We start from the raw sequence: 18,877 nt of genomic DNA on the forward strand, positions 1-18,877 counted from the left end.
TAAGGCCCAGGTTAGATACCAGAGATACTCATCAACCCTGCACTGACTGCCTTGCACTGCTACCTGGCAGTGTAACAGCCGTCCCATCCTATGCGGGGGTGTCCAGACAAACCACTTGATTTCTCGTACCTAAAGCCAGATGGATTTTTAATCCCTTCCTAGAGCAATTTGCACTCTTAACATACAATATATAATCATTTCCATCAACAGTTGAAATGCTAGAAAATGCAAACAGGGACCTTAACAAGACAAATATTTAGAAACTTCAGCAGACCAGACCTCTGCATTGATAAAATCAATAGAGATAAGCACAATCCTACTTGGAAGCTTTCTTGTGCTACCATAATAGGGATGCCCAGTTCTGCACAGTGTGCAGAGGTGGTTATTAGTAATGAAATGGGTAAGTTGGCAGTTTGCAGGAGCTGTTTTCATTGCCCATAACCTTCCTGGCAAACTCTTGCTCTAGAAATTGGAAAACCATTGAGTTTGCAAGCAGCACATTTACCCCGTGCCCAGGAGCTTTCACTGTCCTTCGCAATCAGCACGGTTCTCCTGCTTTTGCTCACTGTATCTGTCCACAGCAGAGCTGGCATTGAGGCTGCAGAGGATCAAGACAGAGGTCTGGCCTGAGCAGGTCAAAGCCCACCAGTTCCCCCAGAAGATCAGTAGTAGTGCAACATCAAGTCTTGTACCTGTCAGTCTCTCTGGGCAAAAGGACCTGGGGACATTATTGTGGAACTTGATTTTGCAACTCCTGATGAGTAGTAGCGCGGCAGGATAACTGCCTGTTTCCCCTCATCCCTTCTTCTGTCCTTCAGGGTGAATCATTTGCTTCAGATGTCTGGATGTTCCTGAAATACTGCATAGGGAAAACGGCACCAGTATGAACCAGACCTATTAAATATAGGTCTTGCCCTCCATCCTCAAAGAACTATACTTGGCAGTAACTATTTCTGAAGAATTGTCTCTAGCCTTCAATACAATACAAAGATCAGGTGATGCTGCTCTGCAGCATCTTAGTGTCTAGGGTGTTTTTTGTCTACCTGCCTGTCTGTCACTTCTTTCATTTCTCAACTGTGAAATTCTACAGGAGCCAAATTGGCAGAAAAGTGAATCAGTTACATCTTTTTAATGATGGAAATGAATAGACAGCCACTTCTAATTGAGCCTGATTTTGAGAATTGACTGAGATATCACAGTCACAGACGGTGCAGAAATACCTGTAGACAAACAGAATTCTGTGCTTTGGTTCTTTGTAATGGTTCCAAAAATGCAAGAGAACTGATCTATTTTTCATGTTGATTAAAAAAGAAGTGGGATGATCACACAGCCAGAGGTATTCAATTTAGTGGAAATCATGTTTAAATTACTGGCAACCATGCCAAATGTTTCAACAGTTTCATAATATAATTGAGCCATTATAAAAAGAAAGATTTCTGGGCTGCCATGGTTCAGAAACTGGGTTGATTTATTTGTTGTTGTTGAATTAGGTCTTAAGTAATTGCGAAGTAACAGCTCGGCAGCTGTTACAGAGGTCAAATTCCCTAACACTCCAAAAAAATTCAATAATCTCAGTCCAATTTAATTGCTTTGTAAAGGTGTTCAATTAATAAGTAATGTGATTTTAATGCAGTTCTAAAAAAGCATCTCATGACTATTTCTTCCCCTAGGAAGACATAGAAATACCTATCCCAAGGTATTTCATTAAAGAAAACCTGGAAGTCTTGCAGCAGAGAGAGAAAATGCTTGATGAGATTTTATGTGATGCTGGATTGCAAACACAGGTAAGCATCCCATGTATTTGCACAATAACATGCTTAACTTTTTTAGTTTATAGCCACGCATGTCTGAGCACATAAGCCACTGAAGTGAAAAGTATTTTTATAGTAGTTCGGAAGTAAAAGTCTGCTTACAGATAAGACACACGTAAAAAGTAACCTTAAATTTTCCTGTGTAGTAATACCCAGTCACATCTTGGGTCTAAGATTCAAGAAACGAGTCGACTCTGCTTTATGTGTGTGAGTGTCAGCGAAAGGGCAGTACTTTGGCCAAGTTTAGTAGGTGCTTTATTTACCTAGCTAACTCTCATCACATAATTCGTCCTACTGAAATCAAGTTGGACTTAAGTTTTACTGAACCAGGATTCCTGGCTGGAACAGGCAAAACGCAGAGTTCAGGTCAGCGCAACTGTTAGTATTCAGTTGTTTATAACCTCTGAACAATGACTGCAGTCTCTTCTGTACAGCTATCGAGCTGCAGCTGCTAGGAGGAGTAGAAAATTGAGTTTTGGCAGAGCAAAAGTCATTACAGAGAAGTACATGAGTGCTCCAGTGAAGACTGTTCTGGATTTGATATACTTTTGACCTCTTGGAAATGGCGCACTGCCTGCAAGCAGTCCTCTAACCTCCTGAAATAAACAACTGTGCTTACAAGTCTGGCGACTGAGATTCATCGACTTTGTAGCTGTAAGAGACAGTCCTGATCAGGCCACTTAGTCAAACTGCTGCACTGCCCCAACCACTGAATTCTCCACAGTAATTGTGCCGTTGGGGGAAATCTGCCTCCCTGCTGTGTTACGTGGTAGTATTGATCCCACAAAGCAACCGAGGGAAGGTTCCCAGGGACAGAAGGAGACAGTCTGCAGAGGCAGAGAGCAGTCTCCCTGCTAGATTACTTTAATGGGCAGCTGCGGTCCCCCCGGCCTCCGCAGTAAATTTCTGGGTATATTCTCTGCACTTTCTAATAGTCTAGTGTTGGTCTGTGGAAATCCTCTGTTTCAGCACATTACATCCTGGAGCCTTTTTGTTTCCCACAGCTGAGCTCTCATCCCTTTTCAGCATGGCATCCATTACAGATGAGACTATCTTGTGTGCAGCCAGCTCACCTGGGAGCACCAGGCCCCGGCAGGACCCTTGCCAGGATGCCACAAGAGACACACAGGAATCAATAAACATGAATAAAACTATCTCCTATGAACACAGTTTCAGTCCTGTGCCCAGTGCTATGCTTCCAGTTCAGTCACCGCTGTGATTTCTAGAGGGTTGTCAGCACTTACGCACGCATCATAGCAAGCCATGTACACTCAGGAAATCCTGCCTGCTGTGTAGCAGACAAATGTGCTCTTGAGTGTCCATGGCAGCCCCGTGACAAACAGTTTAGTGTACATCCAAAACTGTGGAGTTCATCAGAGGAGTCTGCTCCGCAGATTGTTTCTTCTCCTGTGTATTTCCATTGTAGAAAGCCCTACTGAAAATGTGGTATAGTGAGCTCCACACAGTATATATTGAAATACTAGGTGTGAACTGTCTCCAACAGGGGGATTCATGTTAGGAAAGGACAACCATTCAGCCTTTCCATGGGGAGCATGAGGTATTAACAAGAGTCCCCAGGAGTGAGAAGGGGGTGTCCTTCTCTCCAGCTGCCCTTTTCTGACTTCTTTTTTCCTGACCCTCTTCTACCCGGGCTGGGTTGACCATGCCTGTGCCAGTTCAAAACCTGTCCTTTCATTCAACAAAAGAGCTGGAGACCCAGCAGCACATCCAGAAACCCATCTCTTCAGAAACTAGGGGAAAAATAAAGGAAGACATTCCATAGCCTAAGGAATTTTCTTTAATAGGAGAAAGCCACATGGTTCTTTATGCCTTTTTTTTCAAATGGATAAAGTTTAGCAATCTGCATAAACTATATAGAGCCAACCATGTTTCCCACTATAGCATCAGGAGTTTTTTGCTTCTCAGGGGTGTTCCCCAGGGCTGCAGCCTGTCTCCTCTCCATCCTCCTTTTTTCTTAGAAAGTTTTGTCTTAGAAAGTTTCCACAAAAGGTTAATTGATTGTCTCATTTGCTAACTTAGCTAGGCAATTAACAAAACACTCTGCTTTGTCATTTCATTTTTATCTGTGCCATTGAAGATACCTGTCAAGGCCATGACATTTGAAGAAGCTGTTAAAATGATCCAGGTCGCAGAGCGGGCTCGCCAGGGTCGTCGTCGAGCAGTATTCATGAAGCAAATGTACCTTGAAGAAAAGAGAACAAGACAAACAAAACTTCAGGTACAGACTGGTCCAAACCCAGATGATGCTGCCACTCGCATTCAAAAGGTGAGATCTTTGATGTAACAACAGTTCTGGTAGAGGCAAGTGTTCTATTCAGAACAGCAGTAGGAAGAAACAGAGCTCGTAGGGTGGGAAGCATTCTGAATGGATTGCTCTGAGGGTGTTTAGCAAGGTGAAATATATCATTTAAACCGCTTTAAAAATGAGACAGAACCCTAGATGTGAGATCAATGCAAACAGTCCTGCACTGACAATACAGGATGACTTTATAACCTACATGTTGTTTTTCCATTCTGATTTTTATGACCTCAATTGCTCTTTCTGGCACCACCTTGAAATCCAGTGCCTTTTCCTGGGGTCTCTAGGGAAAGAGTTCATCACATATCTTGAGAAAATGAGAATGGCTTATCACAACTAAATTCCAGAAAAAGTCCTTTCACATGAATAATTCAGATAATTCAGCCAAACGAGAACAGGAATTCAGTCTAAATCTTCAGTCTAAACATTTTTTGAATCCTAGTGCTGTTGTATTAGAAGATAGATATGCCAGTGTGAGGAGATAACAAACTTCAGAAATTCTTATAGAAAAATATAGCAGCTGGCAACCTGTTAAAGAGTAATAGTTTCAATTGTATATTGTGCCTTTCCTTCCTCTATTTGTTTTTTCCTGTGTCTGCCACAGTAAAGGAAGCTGTAACAAGGCCCATTTATCTCATTAGAGTTTTGTTTACAATTCAGGTTTGGCGTGGATATATCCAGCGCAAGAAAACAGAGAAAATGAGAGAAGAGGAAATGATATTTCTGGGGATGGTAAGTGATGCTGTCTAGAGAATATAAAATACCATAGTCTGTTTGTTCTTCAGACTTTTGTAATTTACCAGAAGACAATAAATTAATTTCTAAGATTCTTCCCATTTTAAAGGGGATCTCTAAGGAATACAGAACTAAGCAGAAATGATAAATGGCACATAAGTAACCCAATTTGTCTTGAGCTGCATGCTCTTATGCTATATATACATAGTCTAATATATATGGCAGATGTGGACAGTTTAGAGTTTGCCCTAGGTTCTAGGGAATTTGATGCAGGCGTGACAGAGCAAGGGAATTTCATTAATCAGTTTTTAATTCAGAATGCCAGGACAGTTGACCTGCCTTATTGTTGTAACAATAAGGCAGTAAGTGTCTTCTCCTCACACCCTTTTGCAAGCCAATGTATATATATCTCAAGAGAAGGGGAAAGGGATATTAGAACTGCTATATTACTGTGTCAGTAAGTCTGCTTAGAAATAAAGAACCTAAAAATTCCTCACATCATACTGCAAAGGTACAGGGAAGTGAATAGTTGTCTGTGGTCAGTTAGATTGTATGGGGTGAAAGGAAAATGAAAGCACCCCTATTGATAAGACAGACAGAGGAAGGAATCTCCCACAATCTGAGAAGGTACATCTCCCACCAACATCTTGTGCACCAACACCAGCACCTAGCAAATAAGTGAGAAGGAGAATAGACACCTTAGAGTTGGTATTTTCTTTGTCCCCCACCAATTCTTTGGGTGCCTCCATTAGACACTAGCAGGCGTCAAGCCTTGCAGCTCTCTTCAACTCCAACTACAGTAGGGTGTCCCTCACACCAGGTTCTTGTAATGCTGCTGCTTACCACCTGCCTTACAGAAACATTCATCCCTGCTCTATATTTGGTAAGTTTATTTATTACCTCTGTTCTGTAGCTCTTAAATGATAATTTGAAAACTTATAATTTAATTTTGAATTAAAACATGCTTTCTGCTTCTCCCAGACAGTTCTGATTATTTTCTTAGCCAGCGATAGAATTACACTTAGCTAGGTTTTGGTTTTAAGAAAACCAATTGTACCTGTAGCAGACATCTGACAAACATGTATCATCAGTTAAGAATGACCTTAAAATCTTATCTTTAGGAAGTAACATGTACATTTATCTAAGTTTTTACCAAGTTAAATACAGATAAAATGTTGTGAATTGTTACCTTTAATATCTGCTAGTCATTAACAGTAAACACAGCCAGCACAGGTAACCAGAGTTTTGTGCGCTGATTCTGCCTCTGTTTAAGAAAAAGACAAAGATTTTAAGTAGTGCAGACCTAATATGGTGAATATTTGGAATGTACTGAAAACAAATTATAAAATATACCTTTTGCAAAACAAGAGATCATTTCCTATCAAGTCCCATGACAATACTGTCTTAAAACTAGAGCGTTAGGGAGGAAGTCTAAGTCTGGTATCAGTTATTGAAGGGTTCACAGCCAAGCACTCTTTCCATGGTGGCCAACTGTAGGAGTAACTGATAACTGGGGTGTAAATAGCCATCTACTGTATTTTATGGGGAGGAAGATCTATTTGATCATAGGGAAGAAGGGAATTAAAACCAAACACATGGAGTGAATTAATTTCCTGACCTCCATTTAGGAGCAAGAGAATTGATGTTTTCAATTCTGTACTCAAACTCATTACTCTTTATCAAGTATATAATCAAAGGATGTGGGAAAAAAATGGATACTTCTAAATAATAATAAAAAAAAAATCTGTTCATCTTTCCAATGTTTTTATATTCCCCCTTCATGTTTCGCTTGTACTTTTCATGCCACTCTCCCTTCCGTGGTCTCCCCAGGAAGTGAGTGGCAAGCAGGCATTGGTTCATGCTGACAGATAGGCAGTGAGCTCCAAAGGTCAAGTCTCTTTGATGTATGATCATGTCAGACCCCTAAAAAATGACCACAGATCTTCATGTGTAAATATGTTGAATTTGCTTTTCTAATGCTGCACGACTTAGATAAATTAGAAGACCTAGCCATCCATTACTCCAAGTCCATCCCAAAGGAGACCTGACTTTTACTGCAATAAATATAATTTCTCTTATAATTACAGCTATTTAAAAAATGTAGATGTTGCTTTCATATAAAGAGTGCCTTACAAAAAGAGCTAGTCTGTTTGAAGTTCTGAATAATGGTTGTTGGAAAAACTCAGTCATGTTGGTCTAAAAACTTGGAAATTTGTGCAACAAAGATAGTTCAGTCTTTTGCTTAATCCAATTTTATTTTCTTTACTGCCTACTTACTTCTGTAAAATTTATGTATGTTTTCTGGAATTCGATTCTCTTTCTTTTGCTTGATGACAGAATAGAAGTCTATGTTCCGGAGATTTTTCTTGGCTCAAAAGTAAAGCCTCATTATTATTATTATTTATTAAAGCTTAATTGCAGAAACAGCATGATTCCCTCAGCACATGTTTTTCTAAATCTCCGATAAATCACAATTTGCAATACCAGTTTAATTTGTAAAGAGAAGCAACCCTCGCTAAGAGCACATATATCTTGATAACTGTATCCTGACCTGTTTCCTGATCTTCCTCACCTCGCTGCCACAGTGCTGTTTACTGCCAGCCCCAGCATTAGCACCACAACCAATGTTCCAGGCCAAGGTCTGTGTTTAAGCCACACTGACCACACTGATGTTGCAAGGAAACATTAAATTGTCTGGAAAACATGCATGTGCTGTCCAAACAAACTTGTATTTTCCTTGCTCAGGCTATTTTGCAGTTACAGGCCAATTATAATGGACCATTTTTCCATTTTTTAAACTGGCATATACTTGCACTTGTCTGTTTTTAGCTCATAAACTCTGTCATTAAGCACCACAGTTACAGGATGTGTGATTGTTCCATTCTACAGCAGTGCAAGCTAGCTGTCAGCCTGGTGTAAATGGATTTGCAGAGTGGTTTTTGGCAACTGCTTTGTCTCAAAGTGGTGCAAAACAGCCCAATAATGAATCTGCACGCAGCTTTCTCACTTACTGGCTCTCCTCACAGGGTAGACCCTGCAGGACATTATACTTACAATCTCAAAACACTTGCTACTGGAAAGAGGAAAAAGTGGTTTTAGCATAAAATGTTATGATAAGTTTGCAATGACTGATTTATGGAAGGGGAGGAGGAGCCTAGGAACAACAAATACAAAAAGACAAGACAAAATCTGTCTCAATTTAGGGACCCAGCCTACTGTTGCAGCTTTGCAGCTGGAGTATTCCAAAGGCCCTGGATGTTCCCTTGCTCATGTTGTCACATAACGAGCACAAGTAATCAATCCCATTGAAGCCAAGTGCTTCGCATGCTTTGACAATTTATAGGACCGAACCCTGGATGCTTTGGACATGCACACACATAAATGCCTTCTTGTCTCACAGATAAATCTATTGACTTACACGGTTACACAGCTCTCACACTGTTCTGTTCCATAATTTCAGCCCTTGCCAAACAGTTAGTGGTACAATATGTGCTTATCTACAATTTTCTCATATAGTATTTCCACTAGTCTTCCTCTTTCTGTATCCTTTTCACATGAAAGGATCTATGTGGTCTTAAATAAATAACTGTATTCTCCTTCTTACCTCTTTTAAACATACCCTAATTTAGGCATGTTGTCTTGGGTAATGCTTTTATTTATATCTGAGAAAAGAGTCTGCCAAACATTTCTTATTCTTTAAATTCCTGATAAATATAATTCATTTCATCTAGTCGGAAAAAAATTAGCATTTCCCAGAATAGCCTTCTGTATAAACATTCAAGGTTATGGCTAAATAAATATTATATGGGATTTAACAAACTGCAAACTCCATAAATACATAAAATTTAAAATATTTCTTCAGTAGTTGGAAACAGACAAACACAGTAGTGTTACACATCCAGACTGTTTCAATCCAGTTTAAGATTAACATTTGTTTGTTTGTTTGTTTGTTTTTTAACCTAGATGATGCTTAAACGTCAGGAAGAAGTTTTATTTCACCAGGCATGCATACACATCTAAACAGTGATAAATAATCTGCTAGGCTTTCAACATAATTTTCAAACCTGCTTATTTTTGAAGTAGCAAGATGCTGGCAAGCAAGAATCTCACTAAATATTTTGGCTCTCATTGACTAGAGTCACACTAGCGATGAAATCACTGCTTTTCAGAGTCCAAAGCATACTTGCCATTTTTAGTATGTTTGACAGCATGCCCAGGTATAATATCTGAATAAACATAACCATAATTACATAAACTTATATGGTCATGAATATAAATGTTTCTCCCACTCCAAATTTTCTTTTATCTTATGAAAAAGTGTTGCATGTCAATATTTATTTATATATTATACAAATCTATGAAACAGCCTTTTTCAATATTTTTCTAACAAGACCTTTTACTACAAATGCTTTGTTTGAATGCATATGACAATTACTTTAATTGGCAAAGCCATTGAAGTGAATCATATAGTAGGAAAGCTTTAATGAACGCAATATATTTTCTTTAGTTGTTCCTTTTTTTGTGCCTAATTTAGGAATTCAGCCATATAATTGATGTGGCTATCACCATTTGTGTACCATGGAATCTATATGAACACAATATTTATCAGATGAGACTTTTTTCAAAATACATTCTTCCTGCATCCAGACAAAATACATTGAGGGAACAAGAAAGCAAGAGCATATCTAATTCATATTTTAAACTTTTAAAGAGAATTCAGATCACAGTTTAAATGTCAGTATAATAAGTTAGTAAAAAACAGGACCCTGGTTGTTTAGGGAGTAAGTTCCTTTATTCTGCTAGTAAGGAGCTACTTGTCTGTGTAGTCGAAATGTAGAAATCTCACTTTCAATTCTGGTGAAAACAAATGACCCTTAAAAATACTTACTTTGCTTAGGAAATATAGTCCTCCAGAGAAGCAAACTCTGCTACTTCTGAAACTGAGCAACAAAATGCTACTCAATTACTACATCTATTGGAAGATTACAATTTTGGACGATACGGTCTGTAGCAGAACATATACTGGAAAAGTCTCTTAAAACCACACTGTATATCTTTCAGCTGTGCTGTTTCAGATCTAAGAAAGGAAACTGTCCTAAATTAAGTACCCAGTAATAAAAGCTCCAGTAAATCTACCTTTCAGGCATAATATGTATGGTAGCCTTAAAACATGAAATAGAATGAATTTATTTATTTCTCTAAAATGAAGACTATCTTTCCTTGTAAGTGTAGTCATAATGGAACAATTGAAGAGCAGTTAGTTCCACAGTATGGGGCCTCCTATATGTAGAAGTCTAGCCTTAAGCATGTTCAGCCAGCCTGCACACCTCTAAGTGTTTTATAATGAACAATAAAGCAGTCTGTGTAGAAAAAAGCTGTTGAGCTGACTAAGCAGAAAGACAGACATTTCAAGCTAGGAAAGAATGATCTATGCCACTGAATTCCTACGTGTGAAAGAGAACATGTACAGAGGCTTTCATCACATTGGCTTACCTGGAATGCATAGGGAACTTCTCCTTCCTTCTACTGGTGGGTCTTCCACATTGGTAAAACCTCAACTCTCTTTGGGGAGGATAGGGGGAGCAGAAAAGAGCAGAAGATCAAACAGCTCTCTCATCAGCATGCTTGTGACTGATGAGTTGGAACAAAATTCTCTTTTAGACAAATGTCCATTTTGCCTTATTAATTTAAACAAGGATTTTAAAGACAAAGCCCATCAAACATTAGATAAGCATTTTAAGTTAATGGACCATGTAGTCCTATTTTCCCACAAACTCAGGAATCTTCCTATTATGCCCTATTTTTACAGCAACATCAATTATTAATATGTATACTTTTGCTGACAGAGGACCACACTAAAAATGTGAGTTTCGTTATCCAGTTCTGGGTCATTAACTGTGAAAAGCTTGTAAATATAATGGTTTATTCACATGGGAAGCCTTCATTAAGATGCATTATTCTACAACTGATGTGGCAGCATTGCATTATCAAGTTCACTGTCTCCATCTAATATTTGTAATTTGTTTCTAAATGAGTTGCTGTTTGTAGGGCAAGTTAACAAATTTGAATTTCACATGGCCAAAGAAATTTCTTTAAGATGGGAAAATGCTTCTTCCCCCAAGGAAAAGCTATTTATTTATGTCCTACTGTAGAATGCCTCCCTTTGATTCAGAAGCAGAAACATTAGAGGCGCTGAGAGAAGTGATGTTAGAAATAAATTGGCTTTTGTCTTCCTTAACGTGCACATTAAGTATAGATAGCTGTAAAGCTGCAGTCATCATATCATCTCAGTATAACTCTTAGAGCTCCGGAACAAGTATGGGGGGCACATGGAAAGCCAATCTGCAATACTGCAAAGGACAGGTCAAAGACTAGCTGAGGCTGTTTGAAACCATCCTCTTGCACTGTCCATCTGTCTTTGAACTGTGTCTGCCCTTTCTATACCTATTTTCTCTTGCATTATTAGATGGGCAATTGTTTTTCAGACAGATTTTCTTCTGAAGTCTGCTCCTTGATGAGAGAACACAAATGCCACTGGAGCCACCTCGCTCTGAAGACCCAAGAGTGCTTGAAGGACGAATTTAAGTTCCAACATTTTGCAGTTGCCTCCTCACAACTGAGGCAGGATTAAGGATCGCTTGAACTCCAAAACCAGTGAGGTTTAGGGTGACATACACTTTTGTGATTAGGACGAGAACACTGGGTCAAAAGAAAGAGAGCTTCACATAGTTTATTTCTTCAATTGCAAAGCAAGAAAATGGAACCAGTGTTCTCTAATTCAGACTGCACGTGCTATCCAAATCTTTTTTTTTAAGGTGTTGTAAAAGTCCAAAACATTTCATACCATCCGTTGTACAGGCTCCCTGAGGACTCAGTTTTCTTTCCTCAGTTTGAGTCTTTTATTTGACAAAAGAAGAAAAGATTTGCTCTGAAAATGCATTGCAAATGTACAACAGATGGTAGAGAACTGACAGATAAAACAATGGTACAATTACATCATTTTTAAACTAATATCATCTGGACATCTTGGTATATCTCTCCAGCAGCTCGTGCTGCTGAAGTGTCTGTTTTAGGTGATGTTGTTAAATTCACTTCCACACTCAAATTTTATCTATTTCATCTTCTTGTTCCCCACCTATACTCTAACACTGATTCTTTATCTTGATCTTTCACACCCTTAAGTGTACTTGGATCAGTTCTTACAGGCCAAGGAAGCAGTTTTTAAGTTTTTAAGTCTCTGTTTTACATGTTAGCCCACGTACACCTAAGTTCTTTTGGTGTTTCCTCACGTGTCAGAACCTTATTCCTCCTGTTACTAAAAAAAATTCATGCTCTTCCTTGTTGCCATTTTTCTGTGCGGTTCTTCAGTTGGTTTTCATGCCCGGCAAGCTGGAATTTGCTTGGAAAGATCCTGAGAGACACCAAGTTCGATTCATTTGTTGTTGACATGACTGCATTGATGTCAAAGTAACTGAATGAAAAGCCAGGCCAGTTGTATGCTCACCAGTAAAGCTTCCCTTAAAATCCAATAGCTGTGGCTTGATTTCCTCACAGCTGCTCGATGCTTTCCTCCTCCTCCCCCAGAACAGAAGCCAGCTTTTGGTTCCTGACATGTGTAGGCCTCCTGGTCTTCACTCATAAACAGGGTGCGTTGCGTATGTTCCCCATTAGGCTGCCACGAATCCTCCAGGACTCATTTATCACGACCAGCTTTGCTCTTCACTTTGTGCTCCCCCTCACCCATCTGAATCACAGTGTACTCCTTCCAAGGCTTTGCACTATAGGAGGAGCCCCTGTTTGGCAACTGTCTGTCCACCACTAGGCCAACTTCAAAGGCTGTCATTTGTTATTAACGTACTCACCGTCACTCCTCACAACAGCTTGCCTGCCGGAGCTGACTCCCACTTGGATCAAGTGTCTTTTTGTACCTGCCATGTCATACTATCTCATTGGCTCCTTTCCAGCCCCTCGCCTCCTTCCTGTGAATCTGGCTTATCTGGCCGTCTAGCTCCAAGCCAGCTCTGCTTTCCCAGCAATGGAAGCAATCAAGCAACAGCACGTTTCATGTCAGCAACAGCCTTTTCCTCCTTGTAAATAAACTCTTTTCCACGTGAGCAGTGGCTGTACCCTAATTTAGAAAATACTAATAACAAGAAAGGAATAGATCTGAAGGAAAAGAGAGTCCAATAAGAGTGTGGTCTTAACCAGCCTTCCTCTTCTCTTTCATCCCTTTTTCCCCTTTTTTTAGTGAGTTATTGAAGGTGGGTAAGTAGACTCATGGGTAGGAGTTTTCCTGTGGTTCCTGTTTGTTTTGTTTTATGAAAGTAAAACAGTACAAGGAAAAGAGAATGAGGAAAACACGAAGGGCAAATATAACAGAGCTTCTTTTTATAAGCTGTTGTAGAAGGATATATCTGTACTTCAGCCTTAGGGCTTTGACTGCAGCTCATACACAAATATCAGCAGACATACTGGTAACCATATGGAGACCAGACAGGTAGCTGCACAAATATTTACTCAAAGCCTTGGGTGGGTTTTGCAGACCAGAGCACGTTCTGTAGCTCTGTTGCTATCAGCATCTGAGACAGCTAGCTTAGAGCTTTGTGACTCGGGATTCAAGCATAGGTATGATCTGTTCACTGAGAGATAAGGATCTCCTCCTTATGGTCTTGCTTATGTTAGCATGTTCTTGAGAGTTCAAACTGTTCTTACCTCACCTGCCTTAGGTACTGATGAGAAATGCTGGTAGTAAATTTGCAGTGACAAGCTGATCATCACAGGCTCCCCAAGCACCCACTGAAGAGCAGTTCAGAAGAGAAGCTGAGTGAAGATGAGGGTCAGCGATGGTGAAGAGAAGCTCCCCTCTCTGTGCTGCTGCATGGGCCTTCCTGCCTCCTTGTTCTTCCACGCTCACCCATCGCTCCCCTTGCAATGGCTCTGGCCCTCAGCTGCCTCCTTGGTTGACTGGTTCACCTCATTATCCTAGGAGAGAATTAACCTGAGGGGATGGGAGAGGGAGAAAAGACAAAGGAGATTATTTTCTACTTCTTAGAAAGCTGGACTGGTTCACTGCAGGGTCAGGTGAGTGCCAGAGCCTGTGCAGGAGAAGACAGGGACCACCCATCCAGCAGACAGAGTGGAGGTGGAAACTGGCCATTTCCAGTGCCAATAAGCTGTTCATCTAACAAGCCAGCTCATGAAATTTCATCCTTAAGTGTTCAGATAAATCCGGTAGAGGAACTTGTCTTTCTCCATCGACTGCAAGTTAGCCATACTAAAGCTGGGGATATCCTCATGCCTGTCGTACACGGTTGCCTTGGCCTGAACATTGATTCCATTTTTTCTGCCTCTGTCCCAAAGGAGATGGGACAGGAGAATCTTCTGTCCACCCAGCAAGACACCTCTGATATTCACCACAACTTCCTTTGCTCATTCAAATAATCAATCCCTTATTTCCCAGGTTTCTTTCCCTTATCCCTATTCTTCTTGCATATCTTCCCAGGAAATGCTGGAAAACATATTTCTATATAAAACATCTCTTACCTTCAGTTCCCCTGGTGAGCATCTGGTTAGAAAAACTAGCAGGCTGTCTGTGCATAACACACTGCCTATTTGCAGGCTGTGCTACAGAGACATGGAAGAGTTGTGTTGGCTTTAGCTTGCTCATTCCTTCAGTAGCAGCAATGGTACCAGTACCTCTAGGCACTAGTACTCTGATGGGAACTTCTAAGAACAGCAGTCCCTTGAGCATTACACTGGTGAAACAAATAGCTGAGTGGGAAACTGCCTAAGGGAAGTGGATCTTGTTTCTAGATTGCAATCTGGGAAGCAAGCCTCATGGGCCCACCACTGGTTTCCAAATGAGCACTGAGGAATTAGCATCACATCTGCCAGGTATGGCTATTCTGAGGTGCATTTAACATTACAGGTAAAACACAAATAAATAGAACCAACCTTACCTATGCTGTACTTTAAAATACTTGCTGTGGAAAGGGAAGAGTTGGAAACACTTGACTGCTGTGGAGAGTGAGAAATGGGTGAAGATAAGATCTCAGGGTGAAAGGCAGCATCTTTGGGTCATATATTCAGGTTCAGAGCATGTGCAGCTGCTGTTCAAACGCACTCTGCATGTCTTTTTTCCTTCTGAATATTTTCTCACTGGTGGCCTTGACCAATTCCTTTTGTATAGTGCAAGTCACACATTGCAGATGCAGGGAGGGCAGTAAATTGCTTTCCTGAACAGGGCCTCTAATGCTTACATTGGATAGTGTGCAAACGCACCGTGTATTTTCTGAAACCAAATTTGCTTGGCACTTGTTAGTGATTTTTGGAACCTGGCTGAGGCATGGAAAAACACTGAATAACAAATCTTAAACGTAAGCTGGCCAAACCTTTGATAGAAGCTTTTAAGCTTTTTTGTCTTTGCGGGAGTCCTCTGGAATGAGGACTTGGAGCATGAGAGAAAATACATCACCAGTGCAAGAAGAATTTATGACTAAATTAGTGTGAGATGTGCTGATTTAAGGACAATCTATATGTTCTGAAGGTGGAAGGCCAGAGCAGAAATGCAGGGGGGGTTGTGCAAACCAACAGTCCTGAGCTTTTGTTCACATATGCTGCCACCTATATGTGAGTCACTGACTTTGAGGAGTAAAACACCCTGAATTACAAAACCAGCTTATTAGATTTTATCTTCTTTTCCATTCTTAAATATGACATAAAATATAAATACTTCCCAAGTATATGGAAAATATTTTGTTCTAGAATTGAAAAAAAAAAAAAAAAACAAAATCAAAGCTTATTTTATTTTTTTTATATACCCTTTTCTCTACCTTCCAAACTAGGAATAGCTCATAATACACTGGGAACATCTTAACTTTATCAACCATTGCAAACTAAAAAATATAAAGTTTCAGACCACCCAGACAGATGGTATTTTTCATGCTTCTGTATTTGCATACCAGAATGACTTTCATTTTTATCTCTCTTAAAGTGCACATGTAAAATCAATCACGGAGCAGAAATTATTATTGTAAGACTTGAAACTGGTTTAAAAGTCCTTCTTGCCAAGGTTATCAAATCATGGGAAACTTGGGGAGCTATGATTTTTATTGCAGTGTTTGGGGGTTTGTTTATTCTTTTTTGTTTGTTTGTTCCTCAAGGGAAGTCGATTTCCTAAAGGAGTACAACCAGCTGCAACAAAATACCAGGAAACCACTGACCAAGCGGTGCATATAAAAATTTTAAGTGAACAAATTAAAAACAATACTGGCTAATTAAAAAGTACCAATAGGAAGTCCAAACATTTGAAATTTCAATTAAAAATCTCTGGCACCCTTCTGACATGGATAAAGTTGGCATTTGCAGAACAGCAGCTTTCTCACCTGTCTCATTGAGCTCCCAGGATCCCACGCTGAAAGGGTTGTTTTTGTACATTACAATGTTGTTAATTAATGCTGAAAAACTAACAATAGGCCATTGTGTGCATCCAGGCACTTTTTATGAGCATAGTTTTTTTTTTTTTTTCCTGGCTTCCCGCAAATAAATTAAGGCTTAAGCTGAGATTCACTGTCAACCTGGCATTCCAGGGTGTATTAAGTTTCTTTTCATTCGTATATCTTTTGTTTTCTCCCCTTGTTGTTTTCAGAGCCTACCTCCTCACTTAAAGGCAATGAGCTCTTCACAGATGCATGCCAAGCAAATAAATGCCCAGCAAGGTGAGGTGCATGAGAGAAATGAGGAGGTGTTTATCAAGGACAAGCTGAGAGAAACAGAGGGGCTTGACATCAAGGAAACTCTCGAGGACCAGATCGGCCAATGTTTCATCGAGTGTCGGTGAGCAGAGAGAAACACTTGCCCCTAAAGAAAACCATTTGCCCCAGGGAGCCTAATTTTGTAGTTCTTACAAATTGCAAATCCACCTTCCAATCCCACTGCAAGCATTACCTGCAGAACGAGCAGCAGAGTTTGTAACTGGGGAACCCAGGCTAGAGCATTACTCTGTACACAGCCTAGTAGCAGGGATCAGAGGTGCACCTTGAAAGACTGGCTGCAGAATCAGACCCACAAAGATTAAACCAGGGGCACATTCAAATTGCATGCTAGCTCGGGCTCTAGCTTTGCAATTATAAAAAGCATACCTACAGTTTAGGAACGCTGACTTTTTTCCCTGTCTGAATACATAAGGTTTAAGAGAGTAACACGGACTTCCATGAGACAGAAGTGTAATGATTTCCTATAGCAAATCACATCACTGGTACTGCAGTCTAGGTGCCTGCTGCCAGTGTTATCTATCAGCCTATATGAGTCTGAAGTATGCTTGTACTTGAGGCCTGACCTTGAAGACACTCCCCCAAATGTAACTTTATTTAGTAGTGCTGCTGATCTCAGTGAAACTTCACGTCTCAGTAGAGTTAAGCACATACTTACACGTTTTTAAACTGAGTGCTGACACCTATAGTTCTCTCAGGAAGTTTACTTTAGCTGAAGTTTGAGACTGGCAACTTCGATATGGCAATACTGTAAAGCTTCATTCTAAGGAATGCACACTGTTTCTGTGACACAGATATTTTTTTCCAGGATTTACCCTATCCAGTGGGTTAGTATGTAAAAGTAAATTGGGAAGCAGGGCCCAGAAATTCCAGGATTTATCAGCAAAGTTTCAGCTGCTCTGCATATGATCACTTCCAGTGGTTTTGTGTCTTGAGCTGCTTGGTGATGTTACAGGGCTTGTATTCATCTTGTGGGCTGGTGTCACATCCATTCATCATTCGGTATTTTTTCAGTGTACTGGCCCTTTCAGTCTACTGGCGTGTAGTTTCCAGGTGGAAACACAAATGCTTTCTGATGAAATCTTTCTCATTAAATATCCTTATTCTTATTTATCCCTTGCCTTTGGTGACTATACAACAGCAATTGCGTTTGTTGGAAAAAAAAAAAAAAAAAGTCATTAAAATAGCACACAGGTTTATCACAATCTATGTTTCTTTTTTTGTACTTCTGGATCTTACCTACCTTTTAGACTCTAGTATATACTTACCCCATCTAGCCCTCCTTTAAAAATAACTCAGGGTTTTACAAACCTCAGTTTTCACAAAGCACTTCCCCATCCCCTAAATCAACCCTGCTCTTAGGGCCCAGACTGCACAGTGCTTGAGCTGCCATTTCCTGCCTCTTCCCACAACCCCCATGTTCTGAGGTACAGAAAGATCTTATTTCCTTTACTTAATATTACTCATCTAATAGTAATTCTCTAGCATAGGTCAATCACGTCCAATTATCTTGATGCTAGAGGTTGAGGAAAGCTAGCTGAAATACTGTGTATAATTGTTTCTTTAGGAGATTAACAGAGAACAGCCAATCTCCCAGAGAATAAACCCAGCTGTAAACCTCTTTAAAAACAGTTACAAGATACTATTAAAAGTAAAATCCTTCCTATCAAGGTAGTAACAGCAGATACCAAAGAGCCTAACCAATCCAAATAATCATTTGGAGGAAGCTGATACCAATGTTTGATCACTGGAGGCAGAGAGGAGTGGCTGAAGGAGCTATTCATCAAAACCCTTGCTACCTATTTTATAAACGACCTGAGCCTCATGTATCTGTGAAATACTCTGAAGAAGGAAAGTGGAGTTTAAATGCTGAGCCTTCTTATTTAGTAAGCCTTACAAGCAAAATGGGACCCTGTTGTTAAATTTATATCCCAGATGTGCCCAGGGGCCCAACTTCAGATGAGACTTCAAGACTGTAGGCAGACAGAGTCAGTATCCCAGCATATAAATATGTGATTAAAGAAGTTGTAAGGAGTCTTTAACTACCCACTAAGTTGTCTGGTCTGATCTAGTCAGGTTCAGTAGTCTTGAATCTCATCTAGACTTGAAAATTAACAAAGATTAAAGCCAATGTGTGAGTATAAGCACCACATTAACTGTTCTCAGATAGCTTTATGGGTATGCTTTTCCAGAGCAAGTGATTGTATTAAATGGGATTAAGATACACCCACACACAGAGT

At 40.0% G+C, this 18,877-nt stretch overlaps 1 protein-coding gene across 1 annotated transcript in view; it reads left to right on the forward strand.

Annotated features, from left to right (window-relative positions):
- IQCA1 (IQ motif containing with AAA domain 1) overlaps window positions 1–18,877 on the forward strand; it is a 103,081-nt gene that overhangs the window by 10,728 nt on the left and 73,476 nt on the right. The window contains exons 3-6 of the mRNA XM_032189977.1: window positions 1,671–1,784; window positions 3,910–4,098; window positions 4,792–4,863; window positions 16,514–16,701. Of these exons, the coding sequence (XP_032045868.1) occupies window positions 1,671–1,784; window positions 3,910–4,098; window positions 4,792–4,863; window positions 16,514–16,701 (563 nt within the window). The remainder of the gene's footprint in view (window positions 1–1,670; window positions 1,785–3,909; window positions 4,099–4,791; window positions 4,864–16,513; window positions 16,702–18,877) is intronic.

This window comes from Aythya fuligula, chromosome 6 (assembly GCF_009819795.1).
Source record: "Aythya fuligula isolate bAytFul2 chromosome 6, bAytFul2.pri, whole genome shotgun sequence".
NCBI lineage: Eukaryota > Metazoa > Chordata > Aves > Anseriformes > Anatidae > Aythya > Aythya fuligula.